Below are 19,645 nucleotides of genomic sequence, written 5' to 3' on the forward strand. Positions count from 1 at the left end.
TTGAATTCTATGACCAATAGCCTAATAATAATAATAATAATAATAATAATAATAATAATAATAATAATAATAATAATAATAATAATAATAATAATAAATAATAATAATAACAATAATAAAAAAAAATAAAAAATAAAAATAATAATAATAATAATAATAATGCTTTCTATATCCAATATCCCTAAATATATAATGTACAATTTAATAACACGTGTTTCATTATTGTTTTATAAATTTATTTTTATATATGAATTTAATTGTGTTTGTATTAGAGGCTTATTTTATTAAATTAATTTTCTTAATTATGTTTTAAAAATTTAAATTTGATTTCATGTACTCTATGTATTAACAACAAGTATTAAAAAGTAGAAAATGAGTAAAAATGAGAGGAAAGAGTATAACAAGACAAGAAGAAAAATGAATTAAGAGGATAAGGAGAATGTGTATTGATTTTATAATTTTTTTTTATTTAGTTGTGTCTCAGCCTCCAAGCTCGCGTGGTAGGGACAGAAAATTCAACTGTTTGGTGCATATCTCATGAATGCAAATTGAAATAGTTTCTGTTATATGCAGTAAAACCAAGCAGACCGTTCCATGAATTTGGCGAGGGTGAGACAAGTTTCAGTTCCGGTGATTCAGGCGAATGCTTGTGAGAAGGACTCAGAAGCAATGCGACGACGTAGAGTGCTCAGAAAGTTTGATAAAGAGTTAGCAAACCGAAATTACAAAGCTGCTAACTCTCTGTTGAAGCAATTACAGCACATGCCCCGAGCCCTACTTGGCTTCGGTTCTGCCAAATTGGTAATTATTTTTTTTCAAAACTTGCCATTACAAGCACTTTGCTGGAGTAATAGTTATGCTGATTCGTTCACTGTAATGGAGGTGCCTAAAATAATACCAGCAATCAATACCCAACAACTATCTATGGTTGATTCATCGTCTTTTGAATCTTTAGTTGACACAATTATGTGTTCAATCAAATATAGCATCAAGTTTGCTATATCAGATGAGGAGGTATGTCAGCTTCTTATTTTTAATTCTATTTGTTAATCCACATGCCATGATTTTTTTTTATTCAAATATTTGGCTTAGCTAGATTATATTCATGTAGGTCTTATTATCGGGAATGGAAGATGCTATGGGGAGTGAAACCGATAATTCCCCTTATGAAGATCATCAAATGTGTTTGCAAGTAAGACTTGTTAATAGTTTGATGATTTTTTTTATGAAAGGAACAAAGACAAATGGCTATCACAGGCAAACATGTAATTGTTCATAAAACAATATTTAAATGACCCAATTCATAGGCAAGTGGTGACACTTGCTTTATATGGAATTCTATTTGACAAATTTAAGGCATGTCTATATGCATACAAGCTTTTATTCTTCTGTTAGTAGCTACTATGTGTGTACACTATTGAATATCAAGTACATGGCGAGTCTCTCTGTTGTTGTAAGTTTTCTCGAACTGCTCTCTCTTCATTCAACTAATTTTCGCATTGTTTGTTCGGAACATTTTAAATCATGGAGCTCATATAGTCTAGCTGTAGGTTAAAAGGTGCATTTTGTGCAGCATGAGGTGGGGCATTTTTTGGTTGGTTACCTGGTGGGGGTCTTACCAAGAAGCTATGAAGTACCTAGTCTACAAGATATAACACAGGACAAATTTGCTCAGGGAAATGTGCAGTTTCTTGGCTTTGAATTTCTCAAAGAAGTAAGAATGCTGTATTAGTTACTATGATAATTGTATAAACACCATGTCATGGCAACATATGGCTGTAGGATTTATTTTATTTCACTTTTCTTTAATCTCTTTGGTTTACTGTAGTACCTTAGAAATTTTGGCATGACTTCCATCTATTTATGTCCTATCTGAATTCCTTGTTCCATAATTGCTTGTTTTAATATTAAATAATGTATGAGTTGAATGCCTTTTGGAATGTCATGGCGTCTATGCTCTCTTAAACAAACTAATGTAGGTTTTGAAACAAGTGCTTACTAGCTAAAAAGTTAGCATGTTCCCTACCATGTCCATATGCTTTCTTTTCTTTAGAGTGAAGGAGCAGCATTCATGCAATTTTGCTGACTACACTCCCAATTATGCAATGGGATTAATCTGCATATTTGTCTCTTGTAGTTGCTGCTATTTTGCTTGTGGTATTTCTTCCTCAATAATTACTACTTTAAGCATCCCTAGGCACACAGGTATTACACGTCGATTTTTTAAATCAATTCTTACTAGCCTTTGTTAGCTTCTCAAGATGAACTACTTCCCATACATATGTTGTTGCACTATAGAGAGGAAGATCTTTAAATTAGGTTAGTTTCTATTGTCAGTTGTATTTCAATGCATAGTCATTCATTTCAGGTCCAAATTGTGCAGGTTGATATTAATACTATATCAAGCAAACGGTGTACCCAGGGCAAGCTAAAAAGCAAGGTAAGAATGGCTTGTTAAATATGTTAGCTTGAAGCTACCGGGATTCATCTAAGATATGTGGAAGGGTGAAGGGCTGAAAATGTCCCTGAAGAAAAGGTATAATTTTACCCTCTGTTACTAGTTGAGATGACCACTAGCATTGCCGTTACCAAAGTGGCTCAAATATGCGCTTATTTGCCAATTCAGCAAACGGGATCATTAAAAAAAGAAATCAGAAAATAAATAAGACAAAGTAAACGTCGATGGCAGTAATGATCCCAACTATTAATGGAGGGTAAAATTGTACCCATTTTGCATAGTTCATGGGCATTTTTAACCCTTCGCCCTATGCGGAATGAATGTCAGGGACAGTGTTGGTGTAAATGATCATTATTTTGTAGACATAATTAGACCGTGTGAGTCTCTTCCATTTTAGTAGCTTTTCACAGTCATCCTCTAGGTAAATTAACTGGAAAAAGTTTCTATTAATAGAGAGCCAAAGGATAGTTAAAAGATAACAGCAGTTTTGGAGAGCCATCCCTCTATCAGGGGCGGAGCCAACCTTCTGTTAGGGGTTCATCCGAACCCCCTTCGGTGGAAAATATTACTATTTATACATGGTTAAAACTATGTTTTATGTATATATAGTAGATGTTGAACCCCCTTCGATTAGTTCGTGTGTTTAGTTCTTCAAATTTTGGACCCCCTCATTAGAAATCCTAGCTCCGCCACTGCCATCTATGCAACTCTTGGAAATAAACGTCTATAAAATTTGAATTTCTGGTTAAGAGTAGCATACTGGAAAATATTGAACAAATACTTGAATTTTATGAGATGCTAGGGAGGAAACTGTAATAGGCTATCTTTGAGTACCATCTTGGCCTATCACCATATTATATTTCTGGATAAAGGAATCAAATTAATTTGGGAAAAAGTTTTTCTCGATGAGTCCTTCTCTCTTGGCATGGGTTACTAACGTGTGCTGGCCATGGGGAAGAGAGCTCGTGCTCCATCGCAGAAGGCTCTAATGGCTCAGGAAGCAGCAACAAAAGGAAATCAACAAAGGGGGAAAAGGCACAGCTGCTTGAACTCCAGGAAGAGATCGAAATTGGATCTGAATCTAGTGCAACAATAAACCGGTAGAAAGAGGTAGAGAAAGTAACTCAGTTAGCGGCGCAGAAGGGTAATGATACGGAGAAAGAAAACCATGCAATAGCACAAAAACATTGGGCCGAAATCGTTCATCTACAACCTTCGAGACAAGGGTCTCCATCTGGAAGTGGAATGAAAGCATGGGCTGATGAAGAAGAAGAGGAACTGGTGCAGATGCCAAAGACCAGAACAGCGTGGGACACATTTGATATTTCTAAACTATCCAATGTTGGTCAAGCTAGACTACATTGTTCTGGAGAAACATGGTGAGGAGTCGATTATTGGTATTGATTTAGAAGACATTGAGTCTGAAATTAGCTATTGGAATAATGCTGTGGTGTGTATGTTCTGGGTGTACACCCTCCATTCAATGTAATCAATGGATACATCCAGAAAATTTGGGTTGAACAAGATGGCGATGCTGAAAAATGGAGTCATAATAGTAAGGTTTGATTCAGTTGAAGGAAAAGAGGAGCTGTTGAAAGAGGGGGAGTTTACCATTTTAATAATAAGCCATTTATTGTCAAAGCATGGTCTATGGATATGGAATTCACAAAGGAAGAATTGGATTCTGTTCCAATTTGGATAAAACTCCCAGGTTTGGACTTCAAGTATTGGAGTCCAATAGGATTAAGCAAGATAGGGAACTATTGATGGCAGATCAGAACACTGAAAAGAAGCAGACTTAATTTTGCTAGAATCCTAGTTGAGGTAGAGTTTGGGGCCAATCTTCCAGAACTAGTGTGTTTCAAGAATGTAAAAGGGAAGGTGATAGAACAAAAAGTTGTGTATGACTAGAAGCCAACTCATTGCAGGTTTTGTGATAAATATGGGTACTCCACTGATGAATGTAGAAGGAAGAATCCTGCAAATAGGAAGGGGTAACAAAGGAAAATGAGAAGCAGGGTAAGGCACCTACACAAGTTGGACAAAGCAGTGAAGTTAAAGAGGATAAACGAGCTGATTTAAAAACTGGAGAGAAGACAAAAGTGCAGGTTGTACAACTTAGAGGACAACATACAAAACATACACAACAACAGGTTGAACAAGGGAGGCCATCTTCTGAGGGTTGGGTAACACCATTCAAGACCAGAAAGAGCCAAAGTCCACATCAAATACAAGTCACTAGTAATAATTTGTTCAAGATGTTGAACAAATCCATTGAGGTAAATACCTCAATTCCAAAATCTGTACAAACAATGGGAGGCAAAACCATGTTCCCAGTAGGGAATGGTTAGCATGCTATGCTGGAATGTGAGAGGGCTCAATGCCCTGAATAAGCAGAAGGAGGTGTTACTCCTCTGCAATAAGGAAAAAGTGGGATTGATTGGGCTGGTTGAAACAAAGGTGAAAAGCCAAAATATGGAGAAAGTGGTGAAGAAAATGTTTGCAGGTTGGCAATTCCTAACCAACTTAGAGTCGCACTATAATGGAAGAATTTTGCTAGTTTGGTCAGTTTGGAGACCAGATTACTATAAGGTGGAGTTCGTGGAAAGATCTGCCCAAATACTGACTTGCAAGGTCTGTCACACTCCTCTTCAACTAACGTTTGGGGTGTCAATTGTGTATGCATACAACACCAGAGAGGAAAGAAGAGGTATGTGGATGGAAATAAAAACGCAAAGCTCTATTTGTTGAGAGTCATGGTTATTACTGGGTGATTTTTTATTTAGTGTTATGCGTTGATGATAGTCTGGGAGGTTACCCTGTCTCTTGGACGGAAGTTGCCGAATTTCAAGACTATTGATGTAAGTGGCTTGATAGAACTACCCCATCAAGGGAAAAAGTAAACATAGAATGATAGAAGTACATGGAATATGATTTATTCAAAGATTGTTTGGATGTTCAACAATTATATTTGGTTGAACACTATGTCTTCATGTGGAGCATCTTATCTACCTGAAGGTATAAGTGACCACTATCCTGCAAAGGTTTATCTACAGAATCATACTATTAGAACAAGGAGAGCATTCCAGTATTGTAATGTTTGGTCTCAACATCCACAACGCAATGATAAAAGCCGAGCAGTATGGACCACACACGTGGAGGGATGCAAAATATGGAAAGTAGTGAAAAGATTAAAATTATTGAAACCATGTCTGAAGAAGCTGAATACACAATATTTCAGGAACATAGTTACTAAAGCAAGTGAAGATAGGGATGCATTGATAGAAGATCAACATAAACTTCATATTGACCCTCTGAATAAGTCTTTGCAGGAAGAGGAGAAGGTTAAACATGACAAGTACAGGTACACTTCCTATATGGCTGAGAGGTTTCTTCAGCAACAGAGTAAGGCCACATGGTTGAAACTGGGTGATGATTGTACGAGATACTTCTTCTCTGTGATAAAACATCAACGACTCCAACAAGCAATAACACAAGTAAGAGATGACCAAGTAGAATGACAGTATGATCAGGAGGCGATTGCTACCATATTTGTGAAATTTTATGAGGAGCTACTGGGGAAGGAAAAAGTTAATAAGGAGGCAGCTCGCACATCTTTCTTGAGTAATGGTCCTATCCTTTTGTCACTCCCCAGCCTATACCCTGGGTGGGACTGGCACTCGAGAACCATTGCTGGCCCCAAACGAACCCTTGGACTGTCTTACTTACTTAGCAGAAGACTTAACTCAACAAGGATAAATCTATGTAATAAACTGGAATGCTTGAATGAACATTCAACTGCCATTAAGGCAAACTCAAGTCTCAACATAAGATAATGACAATGAAAAGACTAAAGAGCTAACATCTGACTGTCTATGAAGCCTCTAAAACAATTGAGATGGATGTCGGGACAAGACCCACGACAGCCTAATGAACTAATAATAAAACTGAAAGCAATAAAAGGGATCCTCCAGAAGCAAGGAGGCTCACCACAAGACTCTGAGTACTCAACTGGATCAACGATGAGCTGGATGCTGATCCTGGTTACTTGTGTCTGCATCATAATAAGATACATGCCAAATTGCATCAGTACATTGAATGTACGAGTATGCGAGGGGAATTCTAAAACAAGATATAAGCTTGAAAGGAAACTAAAGAACTTACCTCGCTCAACTCAACTTAACATAACTGAACTGATTTCAATATAAAGCAGTTTAAAACAAGTGCAATATAAAGAAAAGTAGTTTAAAAACATGATGTCAACTCTGTGTGTATGCAAAGATACATATACTCTGAAATGTATGTAAAAATACAATAAACTGTGTATATAAGAATACAATTACTTCTGTGGGAGTTTTTCTAACCGACAACCATCACTTAAAAGCTATTATGATGATACATCGTTTTGCCTCACGCTGCCAGGGCCGTCCTATACCTTGCCGAGGGTATAGAACCTGAACTACTAAGTGGATCCACTACTCTATGCTAAAAAGCACTAAAAGAATCATCTAAAAAGTATGACCCTTTTCAATCCATGATGGCTACATGGTTTATGGGGGCTGTGATTTCTCTGAACTCTCCCCCATATCGGTGCTCAATACTACTCCCAAAAATATGATACTAGCTCTTATGTTTAAAAACATACTTCTTTCTGTGATTTGAGATAATTGCTCAAAAACTTAGCTCAAAGGCTATCTTGGAAATCAAAGTTTCCCCTCTTGCTCAATATGAAAGCGTTTACTTTTTTTTGAAAACAAGCTCAAAGGCTCTTTGGAAATCTCAGTTTCCGTTCTTATTTAAATGTGAAAATATTTTAAAACTCTTTGGGAATACATAGTACCCATATACTTCTTTGAAGAAATGAACTTCAATCTTTACTCTTTACTCTTTACTCAACTTGAACTTTAAGTCTTAAAACAAAGTTAAAAGCATTTGCAAAAGACTTCTTGAAAGGATTTTAAGAACTTCCTAGACTTGACTCTTAAGTTTCCTTGAATTTGAATTTATGGATTCAAGTTTATGATTCATGTTTATGTTTCTGGATGATTTCTAGATGTTTAGAAGTCATTTAGAGTAGTTAGAATCAATAGGAAGTGTTAGTACACTTTAGAAAGACTTTAACGGGCTAAACGATGAAAAACTGGTGGAAAACGACTATTCGGGCATGTCCCTGGTGCGCCGCGCCATCCCCAACTTACTGGGGCTGCAAAAGGGCGCATAGCTGGCGTGCCTCCCCAGTCCCTCTGGCTTAGATGGGGCGCACCGCGCCAGCCCCTCCCCAGGTGCAATCTGACGAATTTTTCAACTCGTTTTCTGACCTTAATTCGATTAATTTCGATTCTTTTCTCAATATCTCTTTTGATTCAGGTACCCAAAACATATACACCAGAATCTAACTCAAAGCAACTCTAATAGTCAACATTTAAGTTTCAAGAACTCCTCAATCTCATCCCAAATTCAAGAACGAAACTAATTCAAGAATACAACTCAAGAACATCAAATTCTCAATCTTTTTAGGACAAAAATACGCTGAATTAAACATGTTTGGCGCGTGGGTCAATTAACCTAACGCTATGTGATCTCACATACCTCGTAGGGATCACCCCTTGACGAAATCCACAAGCGATTCCTTATGAAGACGATGAATCTTGAACTTTCTTCTCCTTTCTCCTCTTTTCTCTTTTCTCCAAGCCCTAGCGTGAACTTCAACTTTTCTAAACTGACTAAAATCTTATTTGACCCCAATTAATTACCCAAAAACGTCATAAAATAATTGGGCAAGGAAAAGACCATAACGCCCTTCTAAAATTCGGATTAGACTTTCCTTATTTGTACAACCAACTTCAAATGGGAATATCTCACTCATACGAACTCAGAATCGCGCAAACTCGGCGGTGTTGGAAAGATTATTCCAAGATCTTTCCTACGATATCTGGAAACACACCTAACTCTTCATCCTGAGTTAGAAGCTATGGTCATTTGAAGTTGACCAAAAATCCAACTTAACATACTTAACAAATTTTCCAGATTTTTATATTCTTTCCAAAAATGACTATTTCCACTTTTTAACTTTTTTCTAGTTCTTTCTAGTTATGGGGTGTTACACCTTTCTATAGAACAACAACTAGCTTTGCAACAGGAATTCACACAAGTGGATGTTAAGGCAACAATGTTCAAGATAGACTGCAACAAAAGCCCAGGACCTGATGGCTATGGCAATGGGTTCTTTAGGTCAGCTTGGGAGGTTGTGGGAAAGATATCACAGAATCTATCCTAGAGTTTTTTGGGAATGGTAAGCTGTTGAAACAACTTAATCCCTACTAATATTGACTTAATACCTAAAGTCTCTGTACCAGAATTTGCCAGCCAGTTCACTTCAGACCTATTTCTTGTTGGAATGTGTTGTGTAAGTGTGTAAGTGCATAACAAAAATAATTTGTATGAGGTTAAAGGAAGCTATAACCCACATAGTGACAGACAACCAATCTGCATTTGTTTAGGGGAGATCAATGTTGCATAATGTTTTAATATGTCATGACCTATTCAGATACTATAATAGACAAACATCTCCTAAATGCTTGATGAAAATTGATCTGAGGAAGGCATAGGACATGGTCAACTGGGAATTTGTAAAGGAAGCTTTGCAGGGCTATGGATTCCCAAATAGATTTACAGAACTTGTCATGACCTGCATCACATCTCCTATGTTCATTGTCAAGGTAAATGGAGAAGGACATGGATTTTTTGCTGGTAAAAGAGGACTAAGGTAGGGGGACCCCATGTCTCCTTTATTATTTGTACTTGTAATGGAGTACTTGTCCAGGGCATTGAAGTGTATGAGTGAGTTGCCTAAATTTTAGTTTCATCCAATGTGTAAGAAAGTCAAGTTGACACATTTAGTATTTGCAGATGATTTGATGATAGTTTGCAAAGGGGATGTTTCATCAGTAAGCAGAATAATGGAACCCTTGCAACATTTCAGTAGTGTCATTGGTTTAGTTGCAAATATGGACAAGTCAAATATATTCATGACAGGGGTGGATGACAACACTAAAAGCCAATTGTTGTCAAGAATAGGATATTTGCAGGGCTCATTTCCTATTAGGTACCTTGGACTACCATTATCTTCTAAGAAATGGAGCAAATGGAGTGTCATCAACTGATCGAGAAGATCACTATTGAAACAGTTATCCTATGCAGGAAGGCTGCAGGTGATTATCTTAGTTATGTTTGCTATTCATAGCTTCTGGGGTTCTGTGTTTATACTACCCCAAAGTGTGTTACAAGAAGTTGATAAGAAATGTAGAGAGTACCTATGGGGCAGCTCTGAGGACAAGAGGAAGACAACATTAGTAGCTTGGGATAAAGTTTGTGTGCCTAAGAAGTTTGCTGGTCTAAATATTAAAGGAAGCAAGTTGTGGAATGTGACATCTGTGGGTAAACTGTTATGGCAGTTAATAGTCAAGAAGGATGTACTGTGGGTTAAATGGGTACATGGGGTCTAATATGAAGGAGCTAATTATGCATCAATGTATAGAGTGAAGAGTAAATTGAGGATTGCAGGGTTGATATAGAATAAAATCTCTCAACCAACGCATAGCTTCATTGTGTTGTTAGCTGTGCAGGGCAGATTGCTGACCAAAGATAGACTACAAAGGATGAATATACGAGTGGATACTATAACATGCAGTTTGTGTGATGCTCAGGCTGTAGAGAGACAACACCACCTATTTTCTGTATGTGATTGGACTAAAGGACTCATTACAGCAATAGCTCAATGGACTGGAGTGCAGATTCCATTAAGAGATGTCAAACAGGTGTTGAATAGAATTAGGAGGAGGCACTGGAAGCAACTTTACAAGGAAATAATAGCAGCACTTTGGGGCTCAATAGTATATTATGTGTGGCAGGCCAGGAATTGGAAACTGTACAGGGGAACTACTGTGACTACAAATACAACAATTACACAGATCAAACTACGTTTCAGTGTTAGATTAGATATGGTTAGAAAGACTAGGAAAGGCCAAAGATGTGGCTCTTTAATTCAGCAGTTTTTCATGTAATTAGAGATATATTGGAGGCTTAACTCACATAGCCTCCTTCCTAGAAGGTATTGTGGAGTTGGGTGCTCTTTAGGTGTATTGGTTTGGTTGTTAATGGTAATATTTACATTTGTTACCGGAAAATAAAAAATAAAAATTCTGGATGTGCGCCAATGGCATCCTCCCCTGTGCATTAGATTGTTCAATTTCTTTTTGATTTCACATATTGAAATCCTATTATCATGAAAATGTCGTAAACTAATGAGGAATGTTGTAATCAAATAAGCTATTTCACCGGTGTATAAAACTAATTGCTTTATGTATGATTGAACTTCGACATTCATTCACATTTAAAGATCTTTGTGGAAAAATGCAGTTAATTATTATTCCTTTGTGTAGAAATATTACGTTTTTTTAGTAACTCACGTCTCCATGCTTTTCTAACCATAACTCCAACTTCCATGCTTAAAATGCAATGTGTTTGCAGGAAAACAGGGCAAAAATCTCATCCCAGGTCAGATATCTTGCTATTTTGATTGTTTTTCTTTTTATAAATGTTTGCCAGCCTTAAATCATTATTATTTGATTTGGAGATGGTTGACTTTTCTGTCCCAAGTTGTGCCTCAATTCTTGTGTTATATCAGGTGTAGCTGTGAACATTATTTCAGACCATTACCATTGACCCACAAATATAATGAATTTAAGTCACTTAATGGACCAACTCTAGCGTCATTGATATTGTAATGTAGCATTATAGCTACAGCCATTGTTGTAGGCTTGTAGCATGACACTCAGTTAGATACAAATAGTGCTGGAAAAAATGAGCCTGTATTTTGTTAAGCGGCTCAACCTGCCCATATTTTAAATGGGTAAAATTTGGTCTTCAGCCCATATTTAACCCATATAAATATGGATATATATGGGTAAAATTGGGTATGCCACATACTGCCCACTGGTCCGTTTCTTTGTAAAATTCTCATATCAGATGAAGTAAATGATTAGTAATTTTATAGTTATTCAACAAATATATAATGAAACTTATTTTGTGTACTTATATTGCTGGGAAAAAAATAATTATTCTTGAACTTATTGATTCTCTTCTTTGGTGGCATAATTATATTATTGTGAGAGTTTCAAAAAGGAACAGCTTTTAACTTAACGAGAATGGGATCATTGATAACAGGGTCTTTTTTCACAACTTATAACACTGATCTTTGTTGGTAAAGTTTATCTTTACAGCAAGCTTATGGCTTTAGGATATAAAAATGGGTCTGAATGATTTTTACCCAATCCATATTTTACCCAAGCCACTTTTCACCAGTATTAATATGGACGGTCTAAAACTCAATAAGGTGTTGAGTAAGTCTCAATAAAATAACTTGTAGTTTTTGTTTAGCAGACTTTGAACAGATTCTTGTGTGTGATACTAGGAGGGTTAGCAGCAGAGCACCTGGTATTTGGATACTCAGAATTACTTCACTCAGATGTTCAAAAGGTGACATGCTGTCTATAATATTTTGCTTTATGGATGTGGAGCCTAAGTAGGACTAGTAGCTGACTGCTTTTCCATTAACTGTGGGCAGTTGGACAGAGTGCTACGGTGGTTATGCTACAATGAGAATGAAGCCGACTCTCTGGTAAGATGGGCTATACTTACCACTTTGTCACTATTAAGTCATCATCATGAGGCTCGATCAAGACTAGCAGAGGCCATGACTTCAAGAAGATCAATTGGCTATTGTATTGATATGATAGAGAACACTTTGTGAGACCATGTTGTTTAGCCACTGACTTGGGGGACCATATGATTTTTTTAACTCAACAAGTTCCCCTTCTCATTGTTTTGCAGCAGCAGAATATGTCAGAATACATAAGAGGGGTTACTTAAATAATGTCACTCTCTAATCTCTCAGAGAGCATCAGAAACTAAGTTACATTTACCCTAGTTGACATCACCTGGCCCTGACTGCAGTGTTATGGCCAAGTCCTTCAGAAAGAAGAAAAGAGTATGTGAGGTCCAGTGGTAGGTCAGGAGATCAGTAGGGTGTGTTTGGTATGATTTTTTTTTTCCAATTTTCTCATGTTTGGTTGACTTAAATGTTTTGAAAAATATTTTCCAAATCAACTCATTTTCCCTTCAAAATTTAAGGAAAACATTTTGCAAAACTCTCCTCCTATCTCAAGTTACAATTTCTTTCTTACCCTGACCCTCCTCATTAAAAAATAATAATTAACCATTTTAAAAACTATTTTTGAAAAATGTTCAAATTTTAAAATTCTGACTACCCCACCCCTCTCCCCATTTTTTTTTTAAGTTTGTTTTTGAAAAAAATTAAAAATTTCATTTTCTTTAACCCTTATTCCCCTACCAGCCCCCACCCTCCCCAATTTTGATTTTTTTTTATTTTTTACCCTCCCACCCCCTAACCCCCTCCCAATTATTTTTTTTGAAGTTTGTTTTTGAAAAATATTCTCAAATTTTAAAATTCCAAATTTGTTCGCATGCCATAAAATTTTGTGATATGCGTGGTATTGAGTTATAAAATTTTGATACATAAAATCTTAGAAATTCTGGATCCAATAGTACTAAGCATATAGTAGAAATGAAATAGACATTGCTCCACGTCACATGACACTAAGATATAGTTTGTGTAGAGAAACCGGTTTTAAGTGGAATCATTGTTCATGTCGAGCTTTGTAATTTTTATACAATTGATTGTATTCTACTCTCAGTTTTTTATACTTTTATTATTATGTATCAAATAGACGTAATAACACACTTAAAATTTAGAAAAGATATTCCTTAATGTGAAAAACTAATAAAAAATTGTAGTTCCCCATTTATGGGCGAACCAATTAAAATATTTGAGTTTTATATTGCAGTGGAATAGACAGTTAATAGCTGTTTCGAATAATTTGTCTATTTCTAGGCGAAGTGTCTATTTTCGTATATGTTATTAGGGAGGGTCCCTTTTGTTATGTGGTTGACAAAAAATATCTGTTTTCGGGCTGGACTCATTGAACTTAGCTGCACAAAAACAATAAATGTAGAACAATCTTTTCATTAATTAAGTAGAGGTAAAGAAAAGAATTCTATTTTTCTTAGAGTCGAGGTTTGTTTTTCCTAGTAAACAGAACAATTTAGAAAAGGAAAATCACCCCACATATCTATTTAAGGCTTAATATTAAAGCCTTTAGGTGTACTTTTTTTATATTACTACTTGTAACATTTTAATTACAAGTATTAACAGATTAGTTTTAATATATAATTTAATTTAATTTATTTTATTAATTAGTTATTATTTTTATAATTACATTATAATTTATAAGTAAGAGAAATACATTAATATTAGAGAATCAATTGTCATTATCTCTTACACCATTTTAGGGATAACATTAATATTGGAGAATCAATTGTCATTATCTCTTAGACCATTTTAGGAATTTTTTTACCAGTTTTCACACGGCTACCCCCACTCACACCCCCACCTTCCTCTTTTACCCACACGCAAACCCCCCACCCCACCCCCACCCCATGGTCCTCTTTTACAGAGAACTGATTTTATCTCTCTCACCATCATCAACTGCGTCTTCTTCATTCAAAAAACAAAAAATCAGCAGAACTCTTCCACATGAATATGATTCAATGATGGGAGGAGATCTACACAAGAGGAATGTGGAGAAAACAGTTGATAAACTTGCCACAATTATATCACTATTTTTAGCTAGCACAAGATTTTATGGTAAAAGGCTGGACCTCTATTCCAATAAACTACCTGCATATATTGACAAGTCTCAATCCAAGCTCAAAGTTGTATTTATAAAGAATGTGCCTCAACAAGATCCAAGCTCAAAGTATGTATTCCTATTTTATTGTGTTTTGTTCATAATAAGTAATTCACTTTTCTTCTTAATTTTTTTCTTCAATGTTATTTCAGCGATTGTGGACTGTACGCATGTCGCTTCGCTAAACATATTAGCAATGAAGTTTTTGATATGAGTCTCATTCACATTGATGCAAAGTGCCCCCGTAAAAGCTACACCACAATCATGTGAGAATATGGAAAAAGCAAGAACGCTGATGGCAAAATTAGTGAGAGTGAAGTAACTGGAATGGTTGCTAGAAAATTTGGTGGACCTCGCTTAGCAAAAGAACATGCTTAGGATATTAGCAATTATCCTACACCAAGACCAAGGAAATGAACTTTGAAATAGTTGATTGCAATTTAAACTTTTAATTTTTACATGTATTGATTTTGGATGATGTATATTTCTTTTGCTACAGTTTTTTGACAACAAAATATAATATGCATTTTTTACATTGTCAGATTTATTCTTCCCAAATTTATACTAATTGGCTATCAATTTCATACATTTTTAATTTTAGTCTTTGTTATAAAATTTCAAGTTGGATACCAACTGTATACCAATAGGATACAACATTAACTTGTTTTTTATTGTCTAATTTGGTTGAAATATCAATTACATTTGATTTTTCCATTTTTCAGTGGGATATCTGTTGGATACCAATTGGATACAACATTAACTTGTTTTAGGTTGTCTAATTTGGTTGAAATCTCAATTACATGGTGGTTTTTCAATTTTTTCAATGTGATATCAGTTGAATACCAAATGTATGCCAAGTGGTACAACATTAACTTGTTTTAAACTGACTAATTTAATTGAAATCTCAATTACATGTTCGTTTTTCAATTTATCCAATGGGATATCAATTGGATACCAAATATATACCAATTGGATACAAAATTAACTTGTTTTAGGCTGACTAATTTAGTTGAAATCTCAATTACATATTGTTTTTTCAATTTTTCCAATGGGATATAAGTTTGATACCAAATGCATACCAATTGGGTACAAAATTAACTAGTTTTAGGTTGACTAATTTTATCTCAATTACGTGTTCTTTCAATTTTTCCAATGGGATATGTATCGACATGTTCCCGTCATTATGGAAAACAAATGGGGAAGGAATTTGGGCCAGAAAACTTTTGAGTAGTAACTTGGAAATTTCTAGCCTAGGCCAGACTTGGTGAAATTTGAGTCAGGTGAGGTCTAGGGCAATTCGGTAATGGATTGGGGATTTAATTATGAGTTTGATCACGTGAGTGGATAGCCAAGACGTTAAAGAGCCTGTGCGACTTTAGGGAATCGAATTCGGACGAGTAGAACTCCCGAAACTGATCTTGGAGTGAAAGGGTAGTTTTAAAACGTCCAAGTTTGAAGGTGTGTTGTGAAATGGGAGCTTGGAACTCAAATTCCAAGTTTCTGTCTCCGTGCAAGCCACCTGGGCGGGGTTAATTCCTCCAGGGCAGGGACGCTGTGGCGAGCCAGTCGCGAATTAAATCGGGGAAAAACCCCAAAAACATTATTGTCTGCAAAACTTCGTTCTTAAGAGCTAAGGGACAACCCAAGACAGTTTCTTATCACATTTCCATAAATTCTCGCACTAAAGGTAAGTTAATTACTCCCCTAATCCGTATTTCAATTCTTAGATTTAAAACCTGGGTAGTTATCATTGTGAGAGGGTTTTGGCCTGAAGTTAATGGTGGGAAAAGCCCTAATTGAACATTAGGTTCATGGGTTTGGCCTTGGGTTATTTTTTTAATTATCTGGGTAAATTAGACCTTCTTTAGTGTTCCTTCAATTAATTGCTTGTTTTAGATCAAGAATTAGCTGAAAGACTCAAGAAAGGGAAGGCTTAAGTGTCTTAGAAGTATTCATGCTTGGTTTCAAGGTAGGTGATGGTTCAATTTCCTGTTGTGTGATATATGCCGGTTAGTTACTTCATTGTATGTGTGCATGTATATGAATAGGGAATGTGAATCAAATCTAATAAAATGATTATGTGAGAACAATTACATGCCATGAACCTATTACTTGATTGTATGACTATGAGTGCTGTTCATTATGTGTGCGATTATGACTGTGGTTGTGCTAACTGGATCGAGTGTCACGTTCCGACACATATATTGGATTGGGTGTCACATTTCGACATATATATTGGATCGGGTGACACGTTCCGACACATGTATATTGGATCGAGTGTCACATTCCGATACACTAACAGTTTGGGTGTGCGTTCCATGAGAGGACCACTTGTGATTATTTCGTTCTTATCTACTTGTCATTGATATTGGGAAATTGTATGTTACTCCTAAATGATAACTGAATTATTGCGTTTCTGTATATGTGTGTTTACCGTGTTGTAATTACTTGTGTATATTTCGCTTACTAGAGTAGCTACGTGATCCTACCAGTACACCGTTATTTCATATACTGATACTGCACTTGCTCTTTCTTTGTTGAGTACAAGGCATCTTTAGGTGGATGCTAACATACCTCAGTTTGGAGATCATTGACCGAGACCGAATTCTAGGGTGAGCCAATTCTTTTAGGTTGCCATGGATCCAATGTTAGTTTAGTCCATTCTTTTCAGACTTAGACTAGATGTTTAGACTCTTACTTATGTTTAGTTTTCGGGGTTGCACCCTTTTTTTTTCTTAGACTTGTTGACTGGTAGAGTTTTGGTACAATGAATTTCAGTTCTAGGGGTTGAATTTCTGTGATAGATGTTTGTTAGACTTTCGGAGTTTATGGGAACTCCATATTTAATTTGTCATTTAAACCTGCTTCCATATATTTAAATGCTTTAGTTTCTTCAAATGTTTAGTTGGGGTGTAGTACTGGTTCTCCCACCAAAAGGTTAGTGTGGGTGCCAATCACGACAGTATGGGTTGTAACAAAGTTTGTATCAAAGCCATAGGTTCATCGATTTCATTGTACCAAAACGAGTTTAGTAGAGTCTTGCGGAACGGTACAGAGACGTCTGTATTTTTCTTGGACAGGCTACAAGACTTTAGGAAATCTCTCTGTCTTCTTCTCCTTTCGTGCTATGACTTGATTCCAATTGATATCTGGTGATCCAAATTGGTATCTAATCTCTTTCACTCTTATGTCTGCAGATAGTTAACACGTGATACAACGACGTTAGGCCCGTAGCTCCCATCAATGAGCCAACAACGGAGCCCACAACAAGAGGCCGTGGCTGAGTCAGAGGTAGGAGAAAAAGAAGGGGCGGAGGTCGAGGAAGGGTAGCCCCCGCCTGGGGTGGAGCCCCAATTGAGAATGTTCCCAGGGAAGAAACCCCTCCTGCAACCCAAGAAGAGGTGGAAGAGAATGTAGAGATCGAAGACGAGGAGAATGTTGGACCAGAGGAGGATGCACAGGTTGAGAATACCACCATTCCTTCCTTAGACCCAGTGTTAGCTCAGCAGATCATGACTTTTTTGAAGGGGTTGGTCGGCCCTGGAGTCCTTCCCACAATGTAAGCTGCTCAACCTCCGATCAACCACCCCATTACTGCTACTGTTCCCAGGGTGGATGGAGGATTAGGCACTGATGCCTTCTTCCGTCCCCTATGGGGTCCCGTGATGACTGGTACTGAGCATGAGGTGTTGACTAAGTTTTTGAAGCTGAAGCCACCTGTGTTCCATGGTTCTAAGAGTGAGGATGCCTATGAGTTCATTTTAGATTGCCATGAGAGGCTTCACAAGTTGTGCATTATACACCAGCATGGATTGGAGTTCGTGACCTTCCAGCTTCAAGGTGAGGCTAGGCAGTAGTGAAGGGCCTATGTGGAATGCAGATCGCTAGTCTTGCCCCCACTTACTTGGATGCAGTTCTATGCTTTGTTTCTAGAGAATTATGTGCCCCAGACCTCAAGGGATTGCAAAAAGGATAAGTTCATGGCCTTGGAGTAGGGTGGTATGACTGTAGCTGCCTATGAGGCGAATCTCCATGCCTTTTCCAGGTATGCTACACAATTGGTGACTACATAGGAGGAGATGATTCGTTTATTCGTCAAAGGATTGAACCCCGAGTTACAAGTATTGTTTGTTCACATGACCTCTGTATGTAAAAGTTTTAATGAGGTGACAAACTTTATAAAGAAAGTTAAAAGAGTTCAGAGTGATGGGCAGGCCAAGGCTTTGGCTAAGAAGCCCAAGAGCACATGTAAGTTTCATGGTTCCTACTCCAGAGGTTCAGGTAAGCCGACGATTGTAGCCCGACGAATTTAGTCAGCCCTTCCCACTTCTACAGGTGGTTACTCGGGAACTCCACAGTGGAATCCCATTCAGGATAGTCAAGGAGCCGCACCTTCATCTGTCAGCATGCCGTCTTTTGACTGCAATTGTTATAATTGTGTAGAACCTGGGCATATGAGGAGATATTGTTCCCATCCACGCATGTCTGACCCCATACAGCAACATACCAGAGCTGTGGTACCAGCGGGCAGTGGTAGTAATGGCAGAGGACGTCCACAAGGTGAGCGAGGAGGAAATCAGTGAGGTCATGGTGGCCAGGGAAATGGTAATGCAGGTAGAGAAACAGCGTAGCTAGGTAAGGAGGTTGCCCGTCAAGATGACAGGGCTCAGTTTTATGCCTTTCCGGGCAAGACTGAGGCTGAGGTATCTCATGTAGGGATCACATGTACTATTTTTGTTTGTGACCGGATTGGTACTGTTTTATTTGATTCGGGTTCTACTTAGTCATATGTGTCAGTTCAGTTTGCCTTGGGCTTTGATACGGTTTGTGATGTGTTTGATGCCCCCATCTATGTTTTTACCCCAATTGGAGTGTCTGTCATAGTCACCCATGTCTATTGTGCTTGTTCTATCCTGTTTATGGGTTTTCACACTTAGGCTGATTTGGTTATTCTGGATATGACTCACTTTGATATAATATTAGGCATGACTTGGTTGTCCCCCTATTATGCCGTGCTTAATTGTAAATGCTAAGTCGATAACTCTAGAGATCCCGAGTAGGGAAAGGTTAGAGTTGGAAGGGGTGTACAAGCCTAAGGCGGCTAAGGTCATATCTTTCGTTAGGGCTAGGAAACTGGTGGGACAGGGGTGTTTGGCATATTTGGCTCATATTCGGGATATTGATGCTGAGTCTCCCTCTATTGAGTCTATTCCTGTAGTTTCTGAATTCAAGGAAGTGTTTCCTACCTATTTGCCTGGTATGTCTCCGGATAGGGATATAGATTTCTGCATTGACTTGGAACCGGGTACTCGCCCTATCTCCATTCCTCCTTATCACATCCGTTCTAGTGCTTCCCCGT

General features: G+C 37.2%; 1 protein-coding gene across 2 annotated transcripts; it reads left to right on the plus strand.

The window, feature by feature from the left end:
* The first annotated feature begins 550 nt into the window (after positions 1–550).
* LOC125827279 (uncharacterized) lies at positions 551–12,438 on the plus strand. 2 transcript variants are annotated; one of them, XM_049506597.1, is made up of 8 exons: positions 551–801; positions 883–1,014; positions 1,112–1,192; positions 1,574–1,714; positions 2,384–2,440; positions 10,988–11,014; positions 11,900–11,995; positions 12,084–12,438. In XM_049506597.1, the coding sequence occupies exons 1-8, from the start codon at positions 595–597 to the stop codon at positions 12,267–12,269; spliced, it is 927 nt and encodes a 308-aa protein (XP_049362554.1). In that variant the 5' UTR covers positions 551–594; the 3' UTR covers positions 12,270–12,438. The 2 variants fall into 2 exon arrangements, with proteins under 2 accessions (XP_049362554.1, XP_049362553.1); XM_049506596.1 differs by having other exon boundaries at positions 586–801; positions 2,369–2,440; positions 12,084–12,293.
* Positions 12,439–19,645: the final 7,207 nt, after the last annotated feature.

The sequence above is a fragment of the Solanum verrucosum genome, unplaced genomic scaffold (genome assembly GCF_900185275.1).
Source record: "Solanum verrucosum unplaced genomic scaffold, falcon-dt-bn FXZP01000106.1, whole genome shotgun sequence".
Lineage (NCBI taxonomy): Eukaryota > Viridiplantae > Streptophyta > Magnoliopsida > Solanales > Solanaceae > Solanum > Solanum verrucosum.

Bases quoted from the DNA above. Each gene is read 5' to 3' on its own strand.
- LOC125827279 (XM_049506596.1), top strand. From the start codon at position 595: ATGAATTTGGCGAGGGTGAGACAAGTTTCAGTTCCGGTGATTCAGGCG. The intron at 1,715-2,368 runs GTAAGAATGCTG...CATTCATTTCAG, and splicing joins GCTTTGAATTTCTCAAAGAA to GTCCAAATTGTGCAGGTTGA. The intron at 2,441-10,987 runs GTAAGAATGGCT...ATGTGTTTGCAG, and splicing joins AGGGCAAGCTAAAAAGCAAG to GAAAACAGGGCAAAAATCTC.